Source organism: Eretmochelys imbricata, chromosome 13 (assembly GCF_965152235.1).
Source record: "Eretmochelys imbricata isolate rEreImb1 chromosome 13, rEreImb1.hap1, whole genome shotgun sequence".
NCBI lineage: Eukaryota > Metazoa > Chordata > Testudines > Cheloniidae > Eretmochelys > Eretmochelys imbricata.
In genome coordinates this window covers 11008405-11029068 of record NC_135584.1, presented here as the reverse complement: position 1 = coordinate 11029068, position 20664 = coordinate 11008405, and the positions used below count along the sequence as shown (strand labels likewise).

Sequence of the window (20664 nt, the reverse complement as noted above, 5' to 3'; positions counted from 1 at the left end):
TTCAAAGACTAAAATTTCAAGTTACAAATCTTTCTGAAGGGGAAAATAAGGGTAACTTCCCTCATTGGGACTGGAGCCTTGGTAATATTATGCTAATAGCTCTCCATTTTCATTTGCTAAACTAGACCCCCAAATGTGAACACACAGTAGTAGCAGAAAAGATTTCTGAACAGATAATTCTTAAACTCCAGAACTGCTGAAGAGAGAATGGAAATAAGTAGATCCTTTTATCTGGAAATCTTATCTTGCTTGGGGAATGGCAGGTTTATTAAAATTTGGAACAGTCTTTGGAGTGAATGATTCAGTTACTTACTGTGTCCCCCTACGCTATGGCAAGAAGGGCAAAAAAGGAACCTTTGTGCCAGCTTTCTGTCTGAGATTTGTTTAATAAATGCAGTTCCTAAAAAGTGGAAGGGAATTTGATGGTTCACAATGGCTTATATCGCCTACATTTTGGGTGTCCTTTCCCTTCCCTTAGGTGAGGAGGTCTGACGAAAAATCCTGCTTTTGTTTCAGATCATCTTAGTTTACCCTTAAGTTTTAATACAATGAATTTCAATATCCAAGACAGAAGTCTGATGCTGTACTAGAGCTCTGCTCCTGCTTCTGTTGAAATCAGTTGGTTTGTTTTGCTAGCTGCAAATTAACTAAAATCATTTAACACCTCCCACCCTGCTTCTTAGCACTTTTTTTAATAGTGTAGATAAAGAGAGAATATTTTGTGCCAAAGAGATAACATTTTGCAGAGCAAGGACCCGGTCCTGCAACTTGGTCCAAGGCAGGTTCAGGCCCCCAGTGAGAAGTGGGAATGACTGCTGACTGAATGGCAGGGCTGCTTGCTGGAAAATAACTTCTTCCTCTAGTCTCAACGAAAGCAGCATGGAAAAAGGCAGTGTAGTTTTGGGGGTTGTTTTTTTGTGTCAGTGTTTGTTTTTGTAGTTTGAAGCAGAAATTGTTATTGATACAAGATCTAGCTTGATGGATTTTGGCTCCTTTGTTTCTGAAACACAGCAACTGTTTTGCTGTTTATTTCATCACAGCTACCTTTCTCTGTCCCTCTAAACATCCCAGAGCCCGTAACAAATTACTTTCCAACTTCTCTTCCACAGCAGATTATGTTCTCCAGTAAATTGGAAGATGTGTGTCATCCCTTCATTTTCTGTCTCCAGCCTGAAGTCCCATATATGAAATCTGTTTACATACATTTTCAGAGCTAAATTCTCTGCTGACATAAATGGGCACATCTCCTCTGGAATCAGTGGAATTGTACCTGTCTACCCTAGTAGTGAATGCAGACTGGCACTGAAATGTCCTCACTCCAAACTTCACATTTTGGACAGATCATGAAAGGAACTTCAGAAAGAAAAAAAAAAAATAGTGATTACAATAAATTTGTATGTATTTTTAATTACTCACTGATTTTGCATGTTAAAATGAAGCCAAAGTTGTAAGTGTTCCACTCCCATTGGGCATAATCTCTTTTACTGGATAAATTGCATACTCAGAAAGAAAACAGTCTTGATTTGTAGTAACTGGGTATTCTCCAGGTCTTGTACTGTGAGCTTTCCTGAGGTCTCTTCACTTCCACCCCGCCATCCCCCTCCAACACACCCTCACTTTAGTTACAACAGGAGAGATGATAGCTTTTCCACTGCCGTTCTGGTTTTCTTCTTGTCTTTTTCTCATTGCAAATATCAACTTAATTTTGCAGATAGGCAGCTTCAGTCAGTTCAAGAGGTGTCCCTACAAATATGTATCATACATCTATGAATCAGTATGATTTTCTTGTGTGTGTTTTGGGAATTGAGGTCTCTCAAACACTTTTCATGAAGTGGAATATGCACGGAAAGGAGAGCTCTGTGTTTAACACTTACATTGCTCTCTTTCTCCAAAAATGCTGCTGGAAGGATGATTGTAGGCTTTTGGTAACTGTCACACAATTACATACTTTCCTCTAAAGTAGTATTGTTTTGAATATCAAACTTCATTGAATGCTGCAATTTATTTTTGTGGGGAAAGAAATATTTATTACATTCAAACTTATTTTACCTGGCATGGATGTAGCCGTTGGAATTCATCTCCCGTACATTACTGCTTCTCCTATGTGGCTGGTGTTTTTCAAGGAAATCATAGGTCTAAAAATAGTCTGCATAAACAACAGTAAGAGGTCTGTACTTTCAGTTCCAGGTTTTAGAAATCTCTCGTTGTTTTCTAATTGTCAGAGTTTCCAAAACCCCTTGCGTTCTTATGAAAGTGAAAAAGAGAGTTTGTGGAAGCCTGTTGTAAAATGTTACACTGAGATATATATTGTGTGGAAAGACTGGGATGTTTCAAAGTCGCATAGGTGATTAATATAACAGCGTTCATAGCATAGCAAGAATTCCTGCATCAAATATTCTCCTGCTTATGAAATATACATTGTCACCACATGTTCCTGAGACTGCAGTTTTAAAAGCGGAATGCCTTTATTACCTGTTGAACCGTTTGTCTCGTCTGAATCCATAGATAGTCTTACCCTGAACACCCTGATTTTTAATTTTTTCGAAATGGTGTTTGTTTTTTACTCTAAACATCACATACTATTTGATTAATACCCTGGAAGGTTTGAGAACAAATCCGGTATGAGCAGTGGCGTACAAGTTTCCCTACACTGCTCTGTTTTCATGCCTTTAGGTCTACCTCAGTCTTCAGCAGTACCGCTGTGAAAACTTTGTCAATAGGAGCTGCTTTTTAGGTGTAAATTTTTTTAAATAATGCTACTACTGCTTCCTAAGATATAGCCAAATATTTCTAAACTTGCAAACCTGGAAATGTGTAAAAGTCTGATATGGGTACGTAGTGACCAAATTTATTGCTGGTGACTCTTCACTGGCCTGTGGGAGGAATTGATCATTTTTGTCCAGTTCCCAGTGCACAACGTCTGCTTCACAGAGCCTGTGGTAGAGTTGGTGCTAATTGCCCCTATCTGTAGTCTTAGCAGAGTGACCAGTGAATAAATAAGCATGGAGACTGAGATGCTTTCTTGACCCTAGAGAAGGTCAACCAGGTGAGGGTTGAAATGCATTGTTCAAAGAGTCTGTAGGAACAGGAGGGCAAAACTTGTATTTCCACTACTTATGCTATTGCTGTTCTATGGAAAGAGGGGTTTGGTCAGAAGGAATTTCAATGTGGCATCTTTCAAAAATACGGTGCTTCTAGATTGTAGTAAATTACCAAAAAAGCTAACTGCAGAGGTATTTTCAGGCCTCTTGGTAATATGAATATGGAGACTGTAAAAGTACTGTGTCGCTTGGATACCTACTTGGTATGACAGGTGTGATGTGGATAAGTTTGTAGTATAAAATCTGGATATTGCTGTAGGCAGAAATATTGAGAATCTATGAAAGGTGGGCTGAGAGGGAAGAACTTTCATATAGTTGAGTTGCATTGGTGTCAACGTACACTAGAGCCTGTTCTCTTCATCCATTGTTTGTCTTTGTACTAGTGGGGTATAAAGCATATATATTAAGGCATTTTCTTGATAAATGTGTGAGTATTTTGCAACTGCTGTGAAACAAGTAATTAATAAAGCGGCATCCTGGGATTTTTCCTTCCGGTTAAAATGAAAGGAAATCAGAACGGAAGGATTACTGCTAAAGGCATTTTAAAGACCACATTAGCCTTGATATCTTCTTTAGTTGTATTAATCAATTTGAGTAATACATATCTTGTTATGGCTAATTAATCTTCCATTGCCTACTCTGGTAAGTAAACTAGAAACACTTCTGCAAACAATCAAAGGACAGATCAGTCCTACCTTACTCTGAACTTCATTAGTGACATAACTGGTGCAGGGATTTCACCCATTCTTTTGAAATAAAGTAGTAAAGTTTGATTTCAAAACAGTGTTCATGTCTTATTTTTGTAATAACTAAATGCAATGAAAGAAATATTTTGCCTAATGTTCTAATGTTGGGAATAGCAGAGTATCATAGCACAAGTTATGTTAATGTTTAGATATTGATATTTGTCCACACGGTTTGTAAAAATAAAACTACATGTGTGTTTCTTAACAATGAAACTGTTTTCCTGAAAATTGCAATGAGATTATCAGAAAAGTTGATTAAATTTGTGTTCCTGGCCCTCTGCTGGTTAGCGGTAGCCAATGCAATTCTTTTTATATTGCTCTTGCAGATACAGTGCCATATGTATGTTAAATAATTTACATCACCTCAGCATTTTTTGTATGTATGAAATGTAAGACGGGGGTGGGGACGACCCAAATGCCTGATAGCCTATCTTTTAGGTGAAGTGTACTCAAAAGTTGTACTTAAACTTTAGATACAGATCACAAATTTATTTGACAATGAATTTTTTTCCCAGTTTTCTAGACAAGATTGACATAGTCAAACAAAATGAATATACACCATCTGACCAGGTGAGTAAAATTTGTATTAAGTAATTCTATAACCCAACCACTATCTATTTCCCATTGCCAAGAATAACTGAGCTTTGAATTTCACAATATATATTTTAGCTTCCTTTTGTTGAATTGGCAGCTGCAGTCTCCATGATAGATGCCAACCTATGTTGTATGATGTTTAACATTGCACTGAAAATAAAGTTTACATTTATATGCTTTGATCTCAGCTCAAGTGTATCAGGAGCAAAGAACTGTGACGAGAAAAACTGCCCAGGTTAAAGTAAAGGTCAAACTTCTGCAGCAGTAAAAGCCTTCCCTTGTAACCAGTGGAATTCGAGCTTCATAAAGTCAACTCCACCAGCTGAATAACTGCCATAGATATTCCTTCTTAACTTAAATTTGGTTTATGCTTTCTCAGTCCTCCTGGCTCCCACTGCAAACTAGCTCTCTACATAAGGCAGGGGGCCACATTGCTGACCATTAAAGATTAGCTTTCCAGCCCTTTTCATACGTGTTACCTGTAAAATCATAGAATCATAGAATATCAGGGTTGGAAGGGACCCCTGAAGGTCATCTAGTCCAACCCCCTGCTCGAAGCAGGACCAATTCCCAGTTAAATCAGAGGACTGCCTTTTATTAAACTGAATGGCAGAATAGCCTACCAATCAATAGTCTATCAGTTTAAAACAGCACTTTCTACAGGACAGTATTGTTGTAGTGAAAATGTAGTCTGACTCAGTGTTTTGTAATTAAAGGCAAGTGTCAATAGCACTGGCAAACTTCCTTTGCAAACAACGCTGGCTTGGGATCAGTGCATTCAGAGCTAGCAGAAGCTAAACTCCAGGCATGTTCTGCCCAATCAAAGTGAAGTTATCCTATTTTCATAATATGCCCACTTTCATGCAGAATCACTTCATTAGTTACCCAAAAAAAAGTATGCTTAAAGTACAGCTAGTACTTCAGTTTCTAAGATTTAAATTAACATTATGGTAGAGTATGCAAATGTAAAACTAATTGGGCTAGGGAAACCTAATTATAACAAACTGTGGACCAGTTACTACTCCATAATGCACAGGAGCCTGGATAAAGCCAGCTGTTGTCAGTTTTTGGTACATAGCTGGACTGTACTTTATATAAGCAAAATATGTTGCAGTCCTTGATTTTATTTATTAACATGCTGTTCAACAACAACATCCATTTTAAAACACTCCAGTCCATATCCAAGCCCCGATCCACATAAGTGAGCTCTTGTGCCTGTCCACAGCTCCAGTGCTCTGCAAGCACTCAGAGATCTACCCTCATGGATCCGACTGCAGCATCGGGGCCAAAAATTGCTCACAAGACTTATCATATGCGTGGCCCAGCGAATAGATATCTAGACAGCAGAACAACAAAGCTTTCACATTCTACTAAAACAGTCAAACAACTGAACGAATTTTAAAGGTCAGGCTGCTATGGATAGATTAGAATCAACACCCTCCCCTTGAAAAAAGAAAAGGAGGACTTGTGGCACCTTAGAGACTAACCAATTTTTTTGAGCACTTCATCCGATGAAGTGAGCTGTAGCTCACGAAAGCTCATGCTCAAATAAATTGGTTAGTCTCTAAGGTGCCACAAGTCCTCCTGTTCTTTTTGCGAATACAGACTGACACGGCTGTTACTCTGAAACCTCCCCTTGAAAAGAATCCAATTCCAGTAGACCTGAGGCTGTAGTAGGACATGTTTTGTTAGGATTTGGTAGAGCTTTCTATTACTGTGGCTTCTCTAACAGTACTTGATACTTCTAAACATTTCCCTATATCAAAATAGCCTTTGATTATTTCTTTAGAATCTGTTGCAATCCCTTTAACTCATATCGAACAAAATATGGTTCTTTATGTGAACTGGCCAGCTCATCATAAATTAAGAATGTGATCCTGTGACTGGATCCATGCAAGCAGACTTCCTGTACCTGTGCAGAGTTCCAGTGGCCTCCACGTGGGCCATAGGGATCTTCCATTGTAGATCTTAAGGCAGGATCAGGGTTCAAGAAGTTTGAAGAAGTAGAAAAGTCAGTTTTTAATTACCACAAAGATTAAAAAGAGCGTTCTGACAGATTGCTTCCTCTTCAGGTGGAGACCCTCCTCTTTATGAGAGAACCGTTTCTCAAGTTACCAGATAGAATGGTCATAAAATAAGTGTAGTCATTTCTGATTTGTAAGTTTTCCAATAGTTGATGATGATCTGAAATTTAATTCATGCCCAGTGTTCTCTAACCCCTGTTTTCAGCAAGGATTAGAAGTGCAGACTGACCTTTACCCACTTACAACTCTGATTTTCTTTGTCCCTTCTAAAATCACCCTTTCATCTAATTTCCTCTAATAGTCTAAAGTCCCTTCAGGGTTCTTCTAATAGTCTTTCCAGAGTTACTGGAAAAGAGCTTTGTATACAGCAGCTTTGTCAGTGTGCTTTATTTTTAAGACAAAGTGGGTGAGGTAATATCTTTTATCAGACCAGTTGTGTTTATGAAAAATACAAGATCTGAAGAGCTCTGTGTAGCTCGAAAGCTTCTCTCTTTTGCCAACAGAAGTTGGTCCAGTAAAAGGTATTTCCTCACTCACCTTGTCTCTCGAATATCCTGGGATCAACATAGCTACAACAACAACATTTTATTTCTGTCACTATAGGGATTGTAGCTTTTGTTTAGTTTGCAAATAATTTGAGCTTTTGTTTGAGGACCAAACTACCAATCCCAAGACACAATGCACATGCACTTGACTTTGTGCACATGAGTAGTCCCATAAAGCGTGCACATGAGTTTCTGCAGAACAGTAGCCAAAAATGTTAGGCCATATGAAAAAACACCTCCCAGAAGAACAAAAGTTTTAACAACGAAAAGCACCAGTGTGGACAGCGTTTAGTCGGTGGGGGACGCTCTCCCACCAACAAAGCTACTGCCCCTCACTGCAGGTTGTTTCATTTAGTCGCCTGGAGAGCTCTCTCCCAGCGACAAAGAGCAGCTACAGCCCAGTGTGCACCTTACAAAAGCACAGCTGCAGCGTTAGTTTTCCCAGAACTGTTTCAAACAACAGTGATGAGGAGAGACCAATTTGTATCTTTTGCTCTTGAGATTACTTGGGGGTCAATTTACTCATTTATCCTTCTAAAAGCTGAGTTTCTTAAAAACTATTTATTCTTTTTTTTAAAAAAAATTGGGATCAATTATCTGTATTAAAAAATAAACACAGATTACCTGAAAAGTTTCTTTTTGAATTGCAAAGATTAGCCTGCAGATATTAAATCATAAATGTAATGTTTCAATTTTGTATTGGAGGCCAGTGATGGCAGGAGCTTTGTGTATTATTAATTATGTGCTTGTTTGGGACCACTGACCACTTCAGTGGAGCTTCATATATGTGCGGGAGAATGCCCATGTGGAGTAGTGCTTCACTTCAGACATTCTGAAGATGGCCACTTGTGTTTTGAAACTTGCACTGATTCTAGAGCCTGACAGCTTCTAGTTTTTTCATATTTCATTTGTTAATTATCAGATAATTTTTTTAAAAAATTATTCCTAACAAATGGATCTAGTTAGAATATTTCAACATACATATATCAAATAAAATAAGTGTTCAAGAAAACTAGCAAGTTTGCAACAATTTGCTCTTAAAGAAGTGTCTGTAAAATGCAGCCATTTTGTTTAACAGTATTGTCTAACCTTTTGGATTTTGTATAGTTGTGTGACTCTTTAAGCTTAAACAGTGACTAACTTATGATTCTTTTAATATAAGATCAGTGCAATAAGGGAGTGGCTTTTAATGCACTCATCAATTCCTTAATATTCTACTCCATTCTTGTGGTCTTATCTGTATGGTCCAAATGTAAGATCCATTTGTAACAGTGCCCAGTACAGTCTCAGTAATACCAAGATCAGTAACCATGGTAGTTTAAGTCCTGGATTTTAAAAACCTTCAGTCAGATTCAAAATAATGTTTCCTGTTAGGCTTCAAATAAATTAAATCTTGAAAGTTCATGTTCTATCTATATCTGTTTGCGTCTATGCTAATTACCCTTTAGGCCAGTGGTTCTCAAACTTATTTTTTCACGGACCACTTGAAAATTGCTGAGGGTCTTGGTGGACCACTTAATGATCTTTCCAAATGTTGTTTGTACCGTTAGCTAACTATTGTAAAGCTCTTTGGATAAAAGTGCTATATAAAAAAACCTAATTAACGTGATTTTTTTCTACAAAATAAAAGCACACAACTCATATTTTAATATCACTAGTCTCTCCCCCACCATGGCAGCCACCGAGCTGGGCTGGGAAGGAGAGGGTTCTCTCACCTGCAGCCGCAGCCCTAGAACTGGAGCAAGTCTCCTCTTTCTCTGGCTGCTGCAGCCCTTCACATCCTAAATTCCCCCTAACCCTTCTTCTCACCCCACTTCCCCCCCCCACCTCCTATTTCCCCCACCTCACCCCACTGCCACACCTGCCCTCTATTCCCCCCAAGGCCACCACCTCACCTTACATGTGCATCTTCTCCAGGGTCCAGGCACCTAATTAGTGGAGTCACGCCTGTGTGGCTCCACTAATTAGGTGGGCAGCCCTTCATTCTTTCATGGGCGGCCACCCAGGTGCATTCCTTAGAAGGAACTATCTGCAGATCACCTGAATGGAGCTCGGACCACAGTTTGAGAACCTCTGCTTTAGGCTGTCTACGTGCTTTCCAATCCATACAAAACACCTCTGGTGGCTTTTGTTTATTATGTAGGCCAATATCACAACTTTCCAACTTTATGGCTGTCTCACTTGTTGGCAGCTCTGGGGATCTGATTGTTTTGTGTCTCTACAGGAAAACCCTAATATGATCACATTTTTAAAAATCTGTTTCACATAACATTCCATCATTTGAGTTCCTAGTTCTTACCAGTAATAACATGAGCCTCATGCTTTCCCTAGTAGCCAGGTATTGGGAAGAAAGGGAGAAATCTTCCATAAAGTGCCACTTCATTAAGGTTATTGCCGCCCAGTGTCTGGAAGCTCCTTCTAACCCTCCTCTTGCAAGACTTAGCAACACTGGGTTTGGGAGAGAATCCAGGCTGCAGTCTGTTTAGGGCTTGGGAACAGGCCTGGAAGTGTGGGCAAGTTCATGGCCCCCAACCCCTCAGCCAAAAGCATTTCTAGGAAGTGTAGTGTCAGGGGGTGTTGGGGTGTCTAGGCCTCCCCAGCATGACACACTGGGAAGGGAAGCAGAAAATAAGCACATTTTTCTCTGATAAAAGGAGAGACAGCGGATGGAGGCAGGAGCTGGAAGTATCTCCCAGTGATTGGGAGAGCTCTGCCTGCTTACATCTCCTTTAACCCTCAAGTCTCTGGGGAGAATCGGGAACCTCAGGAGGAAGAAGCCTCTTGTGTTTGCTTTGAGCTTTAATATTAGACTTTACAGTTTGGTTTTAAATACTGCTCCCCTGGGGCAAGTCTGGGTTCTCTGGAGAAAGAAACCCTATGGGAAGAGCCATGTTTGACTTAAAAGGAACTCCAGTGGGAGGCGGGGGGTAACCATTGGGGAATGTCAGCCAGATACATTCCTGAATGTATGAAACCATAATAATTTTGGTTATTTGGTAGATTGTTGCTCCTTTTTTGAACAAAAATGTGATGTTTGGGATGACAATTGATGTGTGGCATCTGTTGTCCCTAACTATGCTTCACCAAGCTACAGGATAAGCAAATAGCAGTGTGAGCTCAGTTATCTATTTTGAAAAGCTTAACATTTTATTATCCATATATCAGCGTGTAAAGCATCTACTTTTCTCAAGGTGAGCGTGTTCCATGTGGCCTCTCAGTCTTAATCCCTCACTATAGGGCATGGTGCTATCTCATGTGGGGAAACAGAAATGTAGGTTATTTTGCACTCCTGTGTGACAAAGCCATCCACTATTCGCCTGCATGTTTAATTTTGTTGTCTTATGCTCAGAAGTTTATAGTCTGATTTTTAAAGGTGGTGCTGAGCATTCACTGCCCCTCTAAATCAGTGGAAGTTGTGGCTCATCACCTGAATGTCAGACCTTCAGTGGATTCTTATAAGATTTAGCAGATCTGAAAGCCACATCCTCAGAAGCGCTCAGCACCTGCGTTTGCCATTTTGCAAATGTTCGTTGCTTCTCAGGATTTGGCACTCGGATTCTGATTGTGCAAATGCTTGTTAAGCATGTGTACAAATTTTTAGGATGGGGGTCTTTGATTCTCAACTTCACCCAACTTCACATACACTCCGTTTCTCTACAGCACTGAGTACAAGAGCAGCACTCAGCAAATTATTATATTTTCTTTTCAAATTTGGAGGTTTGAAGAATAATCAAATCACTGCTTTGAATAAATGACTTTTTCTCTTGTTCTCTAGGACCTGCTGAGATGCAGAGTTTTGACATCAGGAATTTTTGAAACCAAGTTTCAGGTGGACAAAGTAAACTTTCAGTAAGTATCCTTCTTCATTTAGTATTCCGAAGAATGACACCTGGCAAAAGTGATTAGGCAAAGAGGAGAAAATGCCATTTTAGGCCAGTTTATATGCTGGAGACAGCATTCGTATTGCTGAATTTAACACTTAACGGAAAGCAATTATTTTCAGATACTTCTGTCTAAGAGCTTTCCATTTTAAGTTTTAAAAACACCATGGGAATTGGCCGACCGCTTTCTGCTTTTGATTTAATGCCAAAGAACTGGTGGGTTTTTTTCACAAGTTTTGATAAAGCTTTTTGATAACTTGATTCTCCTTTACTCTGTCTTTCTATAAGCCTGAAAATAACTTTCCTGCTGATTCTGCTTTTTTTAAATGGCAAACATCTTTTCTTCGGTTTTAATGCAGCTGACGTTAAAATTGATACTGTTTTGTTTAGCAACAAATGTGTATATAGCATTTTATCCTACCAGAATATCTGTTTTGTGCATTTGTATCAACTTCTCTGATAATGCAAAGCCAGAAGAGGAAGCAGAAAATGCACTTTTATAGATAATATTAAAATAATGGGGCCATGTCTAGTTATTTTTTTAATTGCTCAGCAGTAGAGTTAAAAGAAGATATGTACACACACACACGTTTAAAAGAAGATGTATACAAAAACCATTTTATTGGACCAATTCTGCCCTCTGATAAGGGTCTGCAGCTCTCGTTGTTCTCAGTGGAAACCGCATATAATTTGTCCCACAGAGCACAATTTTTTTAAAGTAGTCACTTAGGCCCAATCTGTACAGGTGGGTCACTGCATCTGAGTGGAGCCCTCCTGATTTCAGTGGCACTTGGTGTAGGCTATGGCATCTGCCTAAACATATCTCACTTTTAAGACTGGGACCTAAAATTGTACTCTAGGATCTTGTTATTTGCTTCAGCACTAAGAGTCTGTCTACACTGCAATAAAACGCCTGTGGCTGGCCTGTATCAGTTGACTCGGGCCGTGGGGCTCAGGTTGGGGGGCCATAAAATTGCAGTGTAGTTGTATGGGCTTAAAATGGAGCCCAGGCTCTGGGACCCTGACCCTCACCGGGTTTCAGAGCCTGGGCTCCAACCCAAGCCCAAACATGTACACCGCTGTTTGTGGCTCCATAACAAGTCACCTGACCCAGGCTCTGAGACTCACTGCCACAGGCCTTTTTGTACTCTCTGCACTGGTACCTAGATTCTTTTTCCCGAATCTCTTCATTTTATGACCTAATCTCTAATTTAAACTCTGGAGTTGGTCTGTACTCTGCTTGCCTTTTTAATTCTGTTTTGGTTTCCTGTAGTTTCCTTTTCCTCTCCTTCCTGTTGCCTTTCATATTATCTCTTGGAGAGTGTCTGTCAACCAGTTTTATCTAAATATAAAAGAACAGAGAGAAACTTTTCTTTGAACTGCTTCTATGCCTCCTTTTCTTCCAGGTCTGTCGTGTTCCATATATAACAAAAGTTTAAAATCAGTGTACTGACAAAGCTGTCCAAAATCTGTGTGTGTATCAGAGTAACAGAAGGTGCACGCTTTCCGCCCTTTTCCAGTTTATAAGGAGCTGGTGCTTAACGGTTGTTTGATGGCATTGACCCAAAAATGCTGACTCTTAAATATCAGTCTGATATTGTTGAACCTAGATCTACAGTATCTGTGTAAGGAAACCTCTCATTGTAGTAGTTTTATTAAATGTCTCTTTGATCAGTGAGGACAAATAAGAACCCTGTGATATGCTTCAGCAATTCTAACTTTTCTTGTCTTTTTAATGCAAAAGAGGGAATGGGCTTGTCTACATGAAAACTTGGTGGGCGGCAAGCCAGGTATGAATGTATAGCTGACTAAGTCACTATCTGATCCTGCTACCACGTATTAAAAGTTTGATAGTGTGCTGTGACGTACTGCTATTTCAAATAGAACTGTAATACTTTTAGTGTGCCATAGAGAGTCCATCCACACGGACAACAGTTCATGTGCAGTTGTCTTGCGTTCCGTAGATTTACACCCCAGCTTGCCACACACTAACTTTTCATGTAGCCCTAAAAGTACTACATTACTTTCTGGGGTGAAAAACTCTTTGCACTGACAATTAGGCTGTTACTCCTACCTGCAGATTCTGGCAGTCCTTTGTCTCATTAGGTTCTAAAAAATGGGGAGTCCTGAGGTTGTTTACATGCTCTATTCACATACAGCATTTACCCTTACTTTAAATACTGTACGTCCGAGTCAGGAGAGCAGCGGTGTTTTTGTAAAGTAAGTGACTAAGATTTTTTCCTCTTTAGCATGTTTGATGTTGGAGGGCAGCGAGATGAACGCCGAAAATGGATCCAATGTTTCAATGGTAAGATTTGGGATTTATTTTTTTTATCAAATTTAAAAAATAAAAGTTCATTGCAATATTTTAATGTAAATAACAGCACATGATATTTAACTCCTGTCCTCTTTAGTTGTCTGAAATCATAAGGTGTCTCTTTGAACAGACAGATTGGCTGGAATTTGTATCATCATGTAATCTACTGTAACTGTTCTGAATGTCTTGAGTGAAAATTTGGGTGGGAAGGAAAGAAAGCTGGGTAAATTAAAATAGTTTATCCAAACTTCCTGCTGTCATTTAATTCGTTCTCCTTTTTGTGAGTTGCCCATGAATTTCCAAACTCTGTCTGTTCTGTCTTAACAAGTGAAGGGCTACATGTCTTCTGGAGAGGTACAGCATAAATACGGATGATCAAATTAGAATGCCACATTATTGTGTGTGAGAGAAGCTATGTTGCTGACCCAGGAGATGCCACTCTTCCAAGTTAAGAGTGAACCATTGCCTCAGTATGGTGCTAGGGAGCCCTTTGGAGGTTCTGTCTTTTGGATAAGTTGTAAAATTGAAGTCTGGAGTGGCACTGCTCATAAAGTTTTCCACTGAGTTTTGAAATTGTTGCACTTTCTTAGGCACCCATGTATTTCTGTAGGACAGCTTTTAAAATAATCGTATAGAATGTGTTAGGCCCTGTCTAAATTGACCAGGAAAACGCTAACCACCTTGCTGGGGAAAGCTCCTTGGTAAGCTCCTTCCTCTAGAATGGCACTTAAAAGTCCTTCGCACTTTTCTCAAGAGCTGGACTGTTAACACTTTTTTTGTGTCCTGGCCAAAATTCATTTTGAGTAATCTAGTCTTTCGTAAATTCCCCCTGTAGTTTAAATTGTCCATAGTCCTCTGTGTCCTGAACCTAATGTGTGTGAGTTTTGTACAGCTGCTGCATTCCCTCCCCCTCTCCCCGAGGTGTCTGTATTATCAGTTGTGTGTGAAGCATTTCTTTTGTTCACATAATTTTGTAAAGCTAAATCTAGTCAAAAATTTTCAGGATCTTGATGTTAACTACTGGGTGTTTCTTGATTTAGATGTGACTGCTATCATATTTGTGGTGGCCAGCAGTAGCTACAACATGGTTATACGAGAGGACAATCAGACCAATCGGCTTCAAGAAGCACTAAACCTCTTCAAGAGTATCTGGAACAACAGGTCCATGAATTGAAGTTTTATCATTAATTTCACATGCATTAGTAACACTGTGTTATATTGATAAAGTTAATCTTTGGTACAAAGTGCACCATTTCTATTTCTGACATGGCCCATTCAATCATTATCTTTGATCTCCACTGTAAACTTGCTATATGGAATACTAACATACAGTATTAAAATCTAAAGGAAGAAAACTACACAGTATTGGAAAAATGGAAGTCATAAAACTGGAAAAAAATAAAATAAGCTTAAGAAAAACTGTGATAGTACAGAATATGAATATATTCTCTAAAGCAGTGGTTTTCAACCTTTTTTCATTTGCAGATCCCTAAAATATTTCAAATTGAGGTGTGGACCCCTTTGGAAATCTTAGACATAGTCTGTGGACCTGCAGAGGTCTGCAGACCACAGGTTGAAAACCAACATTATGTTATTTGTTATTGGTGTTTAAGCTCAGCCATACATTCTAACAATATTTGGCTTCAATTTTCTTTAGGTGGCTACGGACCATTTCAGTAATTCTTTTCCTGAATAAACAGGATTTGCTAGCAGAGAAAGTTTTGGCAGGGAAATCTAAAATTGAAGACTACTTTCCAGAATTTGCTCGCTACACTACACCAGAGGATGGTAAGAGCATTGTTCTCATCTTTTTAATAAACCAGTATCATCAAAGTACCACTTCCTTGGACTATAGTATATGTTAATTGTGTACATAACATTTATTGGAAGTTTCAGATAAACTTTAAAGCAAGCAAATTTCCAGCGTTGAAAAAATGTTCAGTACCTTTTGGACAAATTGTAATTTAAATGTTTCTTCAGTCCCAGTAGAGGACATTATCTGTTGGACATACACAGAGGCATCTCAGCATGCTAGCGTTTTATTACGCACTTTGTTGCTGGACTCCACTGCAGCCTCAGTGCAGTGGTGGGATGCAGCAGTGTCCTTTGAGGTGCAAGATTCCATGGGAACACCCTTGCTGTGTGTGAGAGCACTGAAGGTTCATTTTGTCCCTTATCCCAGGTGTGGTAGGTAGCAAGAAGTTAGAATAACTAAGTGGGGTCAGTAATGATCCTTAAAAAAAAAAAAAAAAAAAAAAACTCTCTAAGGAAGTTTCCATCTCATATTATGTGGTTACTCATCAAATAAATATACTTTAATGCCCATCAGCCTTCCTTTATCTGCAACCAGAGTAGTTCAGCTCAACCCAGTCAATGGCATTAGGGGTCATATGGTTCTGCAGGTTACCTGTAAGTTTCTAACCGAAGCTCGTATTTGCACTAATATTTCCTTAAATTCTGACATTATGGGGACCATCATGTTTTGTTGCTTTCCTGGAGTCTTGTTGTTTTAGATACCATATTAGAGACTAGAACTATAATATTTTATATTAAGAAAATTGTTTCTATTGCAACTGAGCAGAAAACAAAGACTAGTTCATAAAGTTGATAGTCAGTGGGTAAGTTATGATTTTCAGAATCATTACTGTGAAACACCTACTTTAACAAATGCTTATTGTATTATTATTATTATTATTATTATTTATTATTATTAACTAGCAACACCAGAGCCTGGTGAGGATCCCAGAGTTACAAGGGCCAAGTATTTTATCAGAGATGAGTTTCTTGTAAGTATTTTCTTTTTTCTATGTATGTTTTTCTGTCATACACTTAACTGTGTTTTAATATTGCAGAACTGTTTGCCTGCTCTTACAGTGGCTTATATTTAAGCTGTGTGCTATGTAATGTACCCAAGCTAGAGGTTTAAAAGGTGTTGGGTATTTTAGCTACTTTTCATATATTTGTTTAACAAGATACACAGTTAAATGATTAGAATAATTGTGGAGAATCTGTAATTCTCAAATGGGAGATAATGGGTGAATCCCTAACCCCACTGACCTCAGTAGCAAAACTCGCATTGACTTCAATGGGAGCCAAGATTTCATCCACTACGTCACTTCTAAAGGAAGTTGTGATTCAAATCAATATATTATCTGCTGAATATTAATATTCCCTTGTATCATTCCTATCATCTCATTAGCCAGCTGATTAGTTGTAGTAACAATTGTTTAAGTATTTGTACAATAAGTACCTGAATTGGGTGTCATTATTATTAGAGATACTGAGCATTGCAATAAAAATTGGGACTCATCTATACCAGAGCCAAAAGAAATACTGAGAGGCTGTGTGTAGTTTGTGAAGAGGGGCTGAAGATTCACATGCAGGCAAAATTCAGCACTCTGGAGGGGGAAGTTCACTATGGGAGTTGTGTGGGCCAGTTCCCTCCCACCTGCACATAAATTTCCCCATTAATGTGAATCAGTGAAGTTCTCATCTCTGTAGCTACAGTTCAGTTCCCAAATACTCAATTTTTCCGCAAGCAACCCTGTTCCCCTAAAGTTAAATCCTTGGGGTGAAAACCTGATCCCACTGAAGTCAATGGGAGTTTTGCCACTGACTTCAGTGGGCTCCAGATTTCATCTTAGAACAACAGTTCTCAAACTGTGGGTCAGGACCCCAAAGTGGGTTGCGACCCCATTTTAATGGGGTTGCCAGGGCTGACTTAGACTTGCTGCAGTCCGGGGCCGAAGCCTGAGGGCTTCAGCCCTGGGCAGTGGAGCTCAGGTTACAGGCCCCCTGCCCGGAGCTGAAGCCCTTGGGCTTCGGTTTTGGCCCCCACCATCCATGCAGCGGGCCTAGGACAGGCTCAGATTTCAGGCCCCCCCTTCTGTTGTTGAGTAGTAACTTTTGTTGTCAGAAGGGGGTCGTGGCGCAATGAAGTTGGAGAACCCCTGTCTTAGAACCTACATAATGTCCTCGCCAACATTCAGCTGAGGCTTGAGAGCATCATTTTTCCAGACAATTTTATTTTGACACACAATTTCTCTGTATTATTTCTACAGAGAATCAGCACAGCAAGTGGAGATGGAAGACATTACTGCTATCCTCACTTCACCTGTGCAGTGGATACAGAAAACATCCGGAGGGTTTTCAATGACTGTCGGGACATTATTCAACGGATGCACCTTCGCCAATATGAGTTGTTGTGATGGAGAGCACTTTTTTCTGTGTTTTGGACTCCTTATTCCTTATTAAAAAAAAAAAAAAAAGAAAAACAAAAAAGAAACAAAAAAAACCCTTGCCCACATAGGGTGGAAGAGAACTGTTGCAGTCTCCCTCTGATTTGCACCCCTCAACTTTTTCTCCTTGCTGGACAACAGCAGCACTTCTAAGCTTGCTTGTGTCCCCCTCAGACAGTTTGAGATGGCACCTAAAACTTAAAGGCCATTTTCATGGTGGGTTCCCTAACACTGTTGTTAACAAAATTAATTAATTAATGAATTAAAGGCCCTGAATGTGGAGCACCTGAAAGGATTGGGGATAAAATTAAAAAAGTAAACAAAAAAATGGGGAGAGAAAACCTTAGGTAATTTAGCACTGTTGTGGGCATAATCATATAACCCATGATTTCAACTTTGTATCCATTCACTGCATCAGACAAAAGAAGGTGCCAAGTCACAGACCAAGTTTGAAGACAGACACTTGAGTTTGGTTCTCTGACTGTAATGTGGCTTTGAACGGAAATACTGACAATTCTACAACAGACCTAGACAGTGCAAAAACTAACCGCTACCTTTCAGAAGGGTATTTTTAAATCCAGTCTTGGTGGTCTTAAGATGACCATGGACGTTATGAATTGAACTGCGTATGGCCTGTGATTGCAGAAAGAGTTAACCACACACTGTTTTCCGTTTGTCCACTGATGATCCTGTCTGCTATAAAAATCATTATCTGGACTTTAGTCCTCACGGTCTTTCCCTTCTTTTTCTTCTCCCCTGCCCTCATTTTTTTATTTTACTGCTGGATTATTATTCTTGTACAGACTGTAAAATGTATTATTTTGTACAACTTTATTGAAAAAATAACTTGTAGAAGATCTTTGTGCCTTGATTATGGCTGTACCTGTACAATGAGCTAAGATGTAAGTATGTTTGATTGCGCTGTACAGCTTTGTCAACCCTATCTGCAGCATTAGCTCAAGGTAGGGAAAATTTATCTGTAGTTTAGTTTTTCTGGTTTATAAAAGAAGGAAAAATACTGTTTAGTAAAAAACAAAAAAACAAAAAAAAAGTACAAATTGTGCAAACTTAACCACTTTAAAAGTGAGGTCTTCAACAAGTGACCAGATGTTGCAGCATCATGCTTTTTAATTTTTAGCTTTAATTCATTTAAATCTCTATCCAAATGCAAAACATGGCTTGTTTCTACATAAACCAAATTTTGCTACAAATTATAAATGTTAGTCTTTGGTCATTCATAGTCCTTTTCACAAAAGTCAAAAACAGAACAAAAACAAACACATAGGCATCATGCAGGTCTGCTGACCATCTGTAGACTGGGCCAAACACCCCACCAAACTCGACTATCCTGCGTGGGCATAATACTACAAGAATGATAAGGTGTATACCACCCTTGGATTTGGTCACTGAATTCCAGTTTCAAATGACATTTTTATCTCTCTTTTAATAAAGAGATACCTTAGAACCTTTTTATTTTATATTAACTATATAAGTAGCTTAAAGTGAAGATGTGTGGATTTTTTCTTAAACTTGAATAATTTATGCAAATTATATGCTTAGAACAACATGTGGTACAGTAAAAAGAAAAAAGAGCAAAAATCACTGTAGCAATAAGAGAGCATGTAATTTTAGTAACTACTACACTGCTTTATATTTTATACCTAGGTGTTTTATGTCTCTGTGAGTGTATTACTTTTTCATGTGTCTAAACCTATGTGTACAATTTGTACAAAGTCAGAAATTACAGCTGTAATAACACATCTAGAACAGTGTTAGCATATATTACTCAAACGCCCTTCTCCACTCCCTCCCTCCTACTTACTCCCCCAAACCAATCTGGATCTTAATGCAGTGAATTTTTTAAAAATTACCTCTTTGCCTTTCACACTAGCTTTTTTTTCACAAGATGTTAATTACTTTTTGGGAAGAGGTCCAATTTAAATTAATGCTAGGGTGTGGTCAGCAATGTGTGTGTGGCTAGATTTGCTACAGGTACCAGATGCCTTTTTAATGTTACAAACTGTAACCATTCAGAATTGAGAATTTTTTGTTGTTCTTGATTTTGTGGCTTCCTTTAATGAGGAAATTAACCACCTGGTCCTTTTTAACACATGTAGAAAGCAAGGACTTAGTGTTGGTAATATCTCATTCCCCATTTGGTTCAAAATGACTAGTGATCTTTCAGAAGACGTTAAATTGTCTTGAAACTTTGGCTGCAATTGCTAATCAGATTTGAAAAACCTGTCTGTCCAGTTCACAATTTGGAAAGCTGCCACCTAAGCTTTGTGAATCGGTAGAAGAGCCTGACCCAAAATAGCCCTCACATTCTTCAATTGGAATCACAACCTGGAGGTTAAGGGTTGGGGTTTCAGTAGGTAAAAGTGGGATGGGGAAAAAAAGGAAATAAAACATGAGCCTTAATTTTTGTTACAGGAGCAAAAACCTTTTAAGTTTAGTGCCAACCCTTATCTTTTTAAGCCTGGAGGGAGTTGGTGGAAGCATCAAATTTATATACAAGTGGGGGAAATCTAATGGTAAGGAATGGTTTCAGAGCAGCAGCCGTGTTAGTCTGTATTCGCAAAAAGAAAAGGAGTACTTGTGGCACCTTAGAGACTAACCAATTTATTTGAGCATGAGCTTTCATGAGCTACAGCTCACTTCATCGGATGCATTCAGTCGAAATGCATCCGATGAAGTGAGCTGTAGCTCACGAAAGCTTATGCTCAAATAAATTGGTTAGTCTCTAAGGTGCCACAAGTCCTCCTTTTCTTAATGGTAAGGAATGTAATCTCTGATCTGAGAAAAAGAAAGCACCTCCTCTTAAAAATAAAAAAAAATGTCAAACTCCTTCCTCTGACAATGACAAGGATACACAAGCATATGTAACAAAGAAGAAATAGATAAGACAATACTATTTTAAGAAACTTTCTGATAAAGCTTTATATGAATGGAAATGTTTAGGAGATGCTTTTTTTGAGAGAGAGAGAGAAGGCAGTGTATTGAAAAGTCAGGTTGCACGTGTATGGAGTGTGTGTGTGTCTTAATGTCTCAGTATTGCCTTTGTTAGTTTCTTTAGTAGTCCATGCAGTTTGGTGGCCTGGTAAACGCAAGTCTTATTTTTAACAGCTTTTCTTTTTTGTTTTGTTTTTATTTTTAATACAAAACCATAAAGCTTTAATGCTTGCTGTTTAATTAGTAACTGTGTTTTCTTCTGTCTT

The 20664-nt window shown here is 38.8% G+C and overlaps 1 protein-coding gene across 1 annotated transcript in view; it reads left to right on the top strand.

The window, feature by feature from the left end:
* GNAS (GNAS complex locus) overlaps positions 1-20104 on the top strand; it is a 151948-nt gene extending 131844 nt beyond the window's left edge. Inside the window, exons 6-12 of the mRNA XM_077831862.1 lie at positions 4363-4417; positions 10786-10859; positions 13141-13199; positions 14249-14369; positions 14866-14996; positions 15927-15994; positions 17270-20104. Of these exons, the coding sequence (XP_077687988.1) occupies positions 4363-4417; positions 10786-10859; positions 13141-13199; positions 14249-14369; positions 14866-14996; positions 15927-15994; positions 17270-17416 (655 nt within the window). The 3' untranslated portion in view covers positions 17417-20104. The remainder of the gene's footprint in view (positions 1-4362; positions 4418-10785; positions 10860-13140; positions 13200-14248; positions 14370-14865; positions 14997-15926; positions 15995-17269) is intronic.
* The last annotated feature ends 560 nt before the right edge of the window (positions 20105-20664 follow it).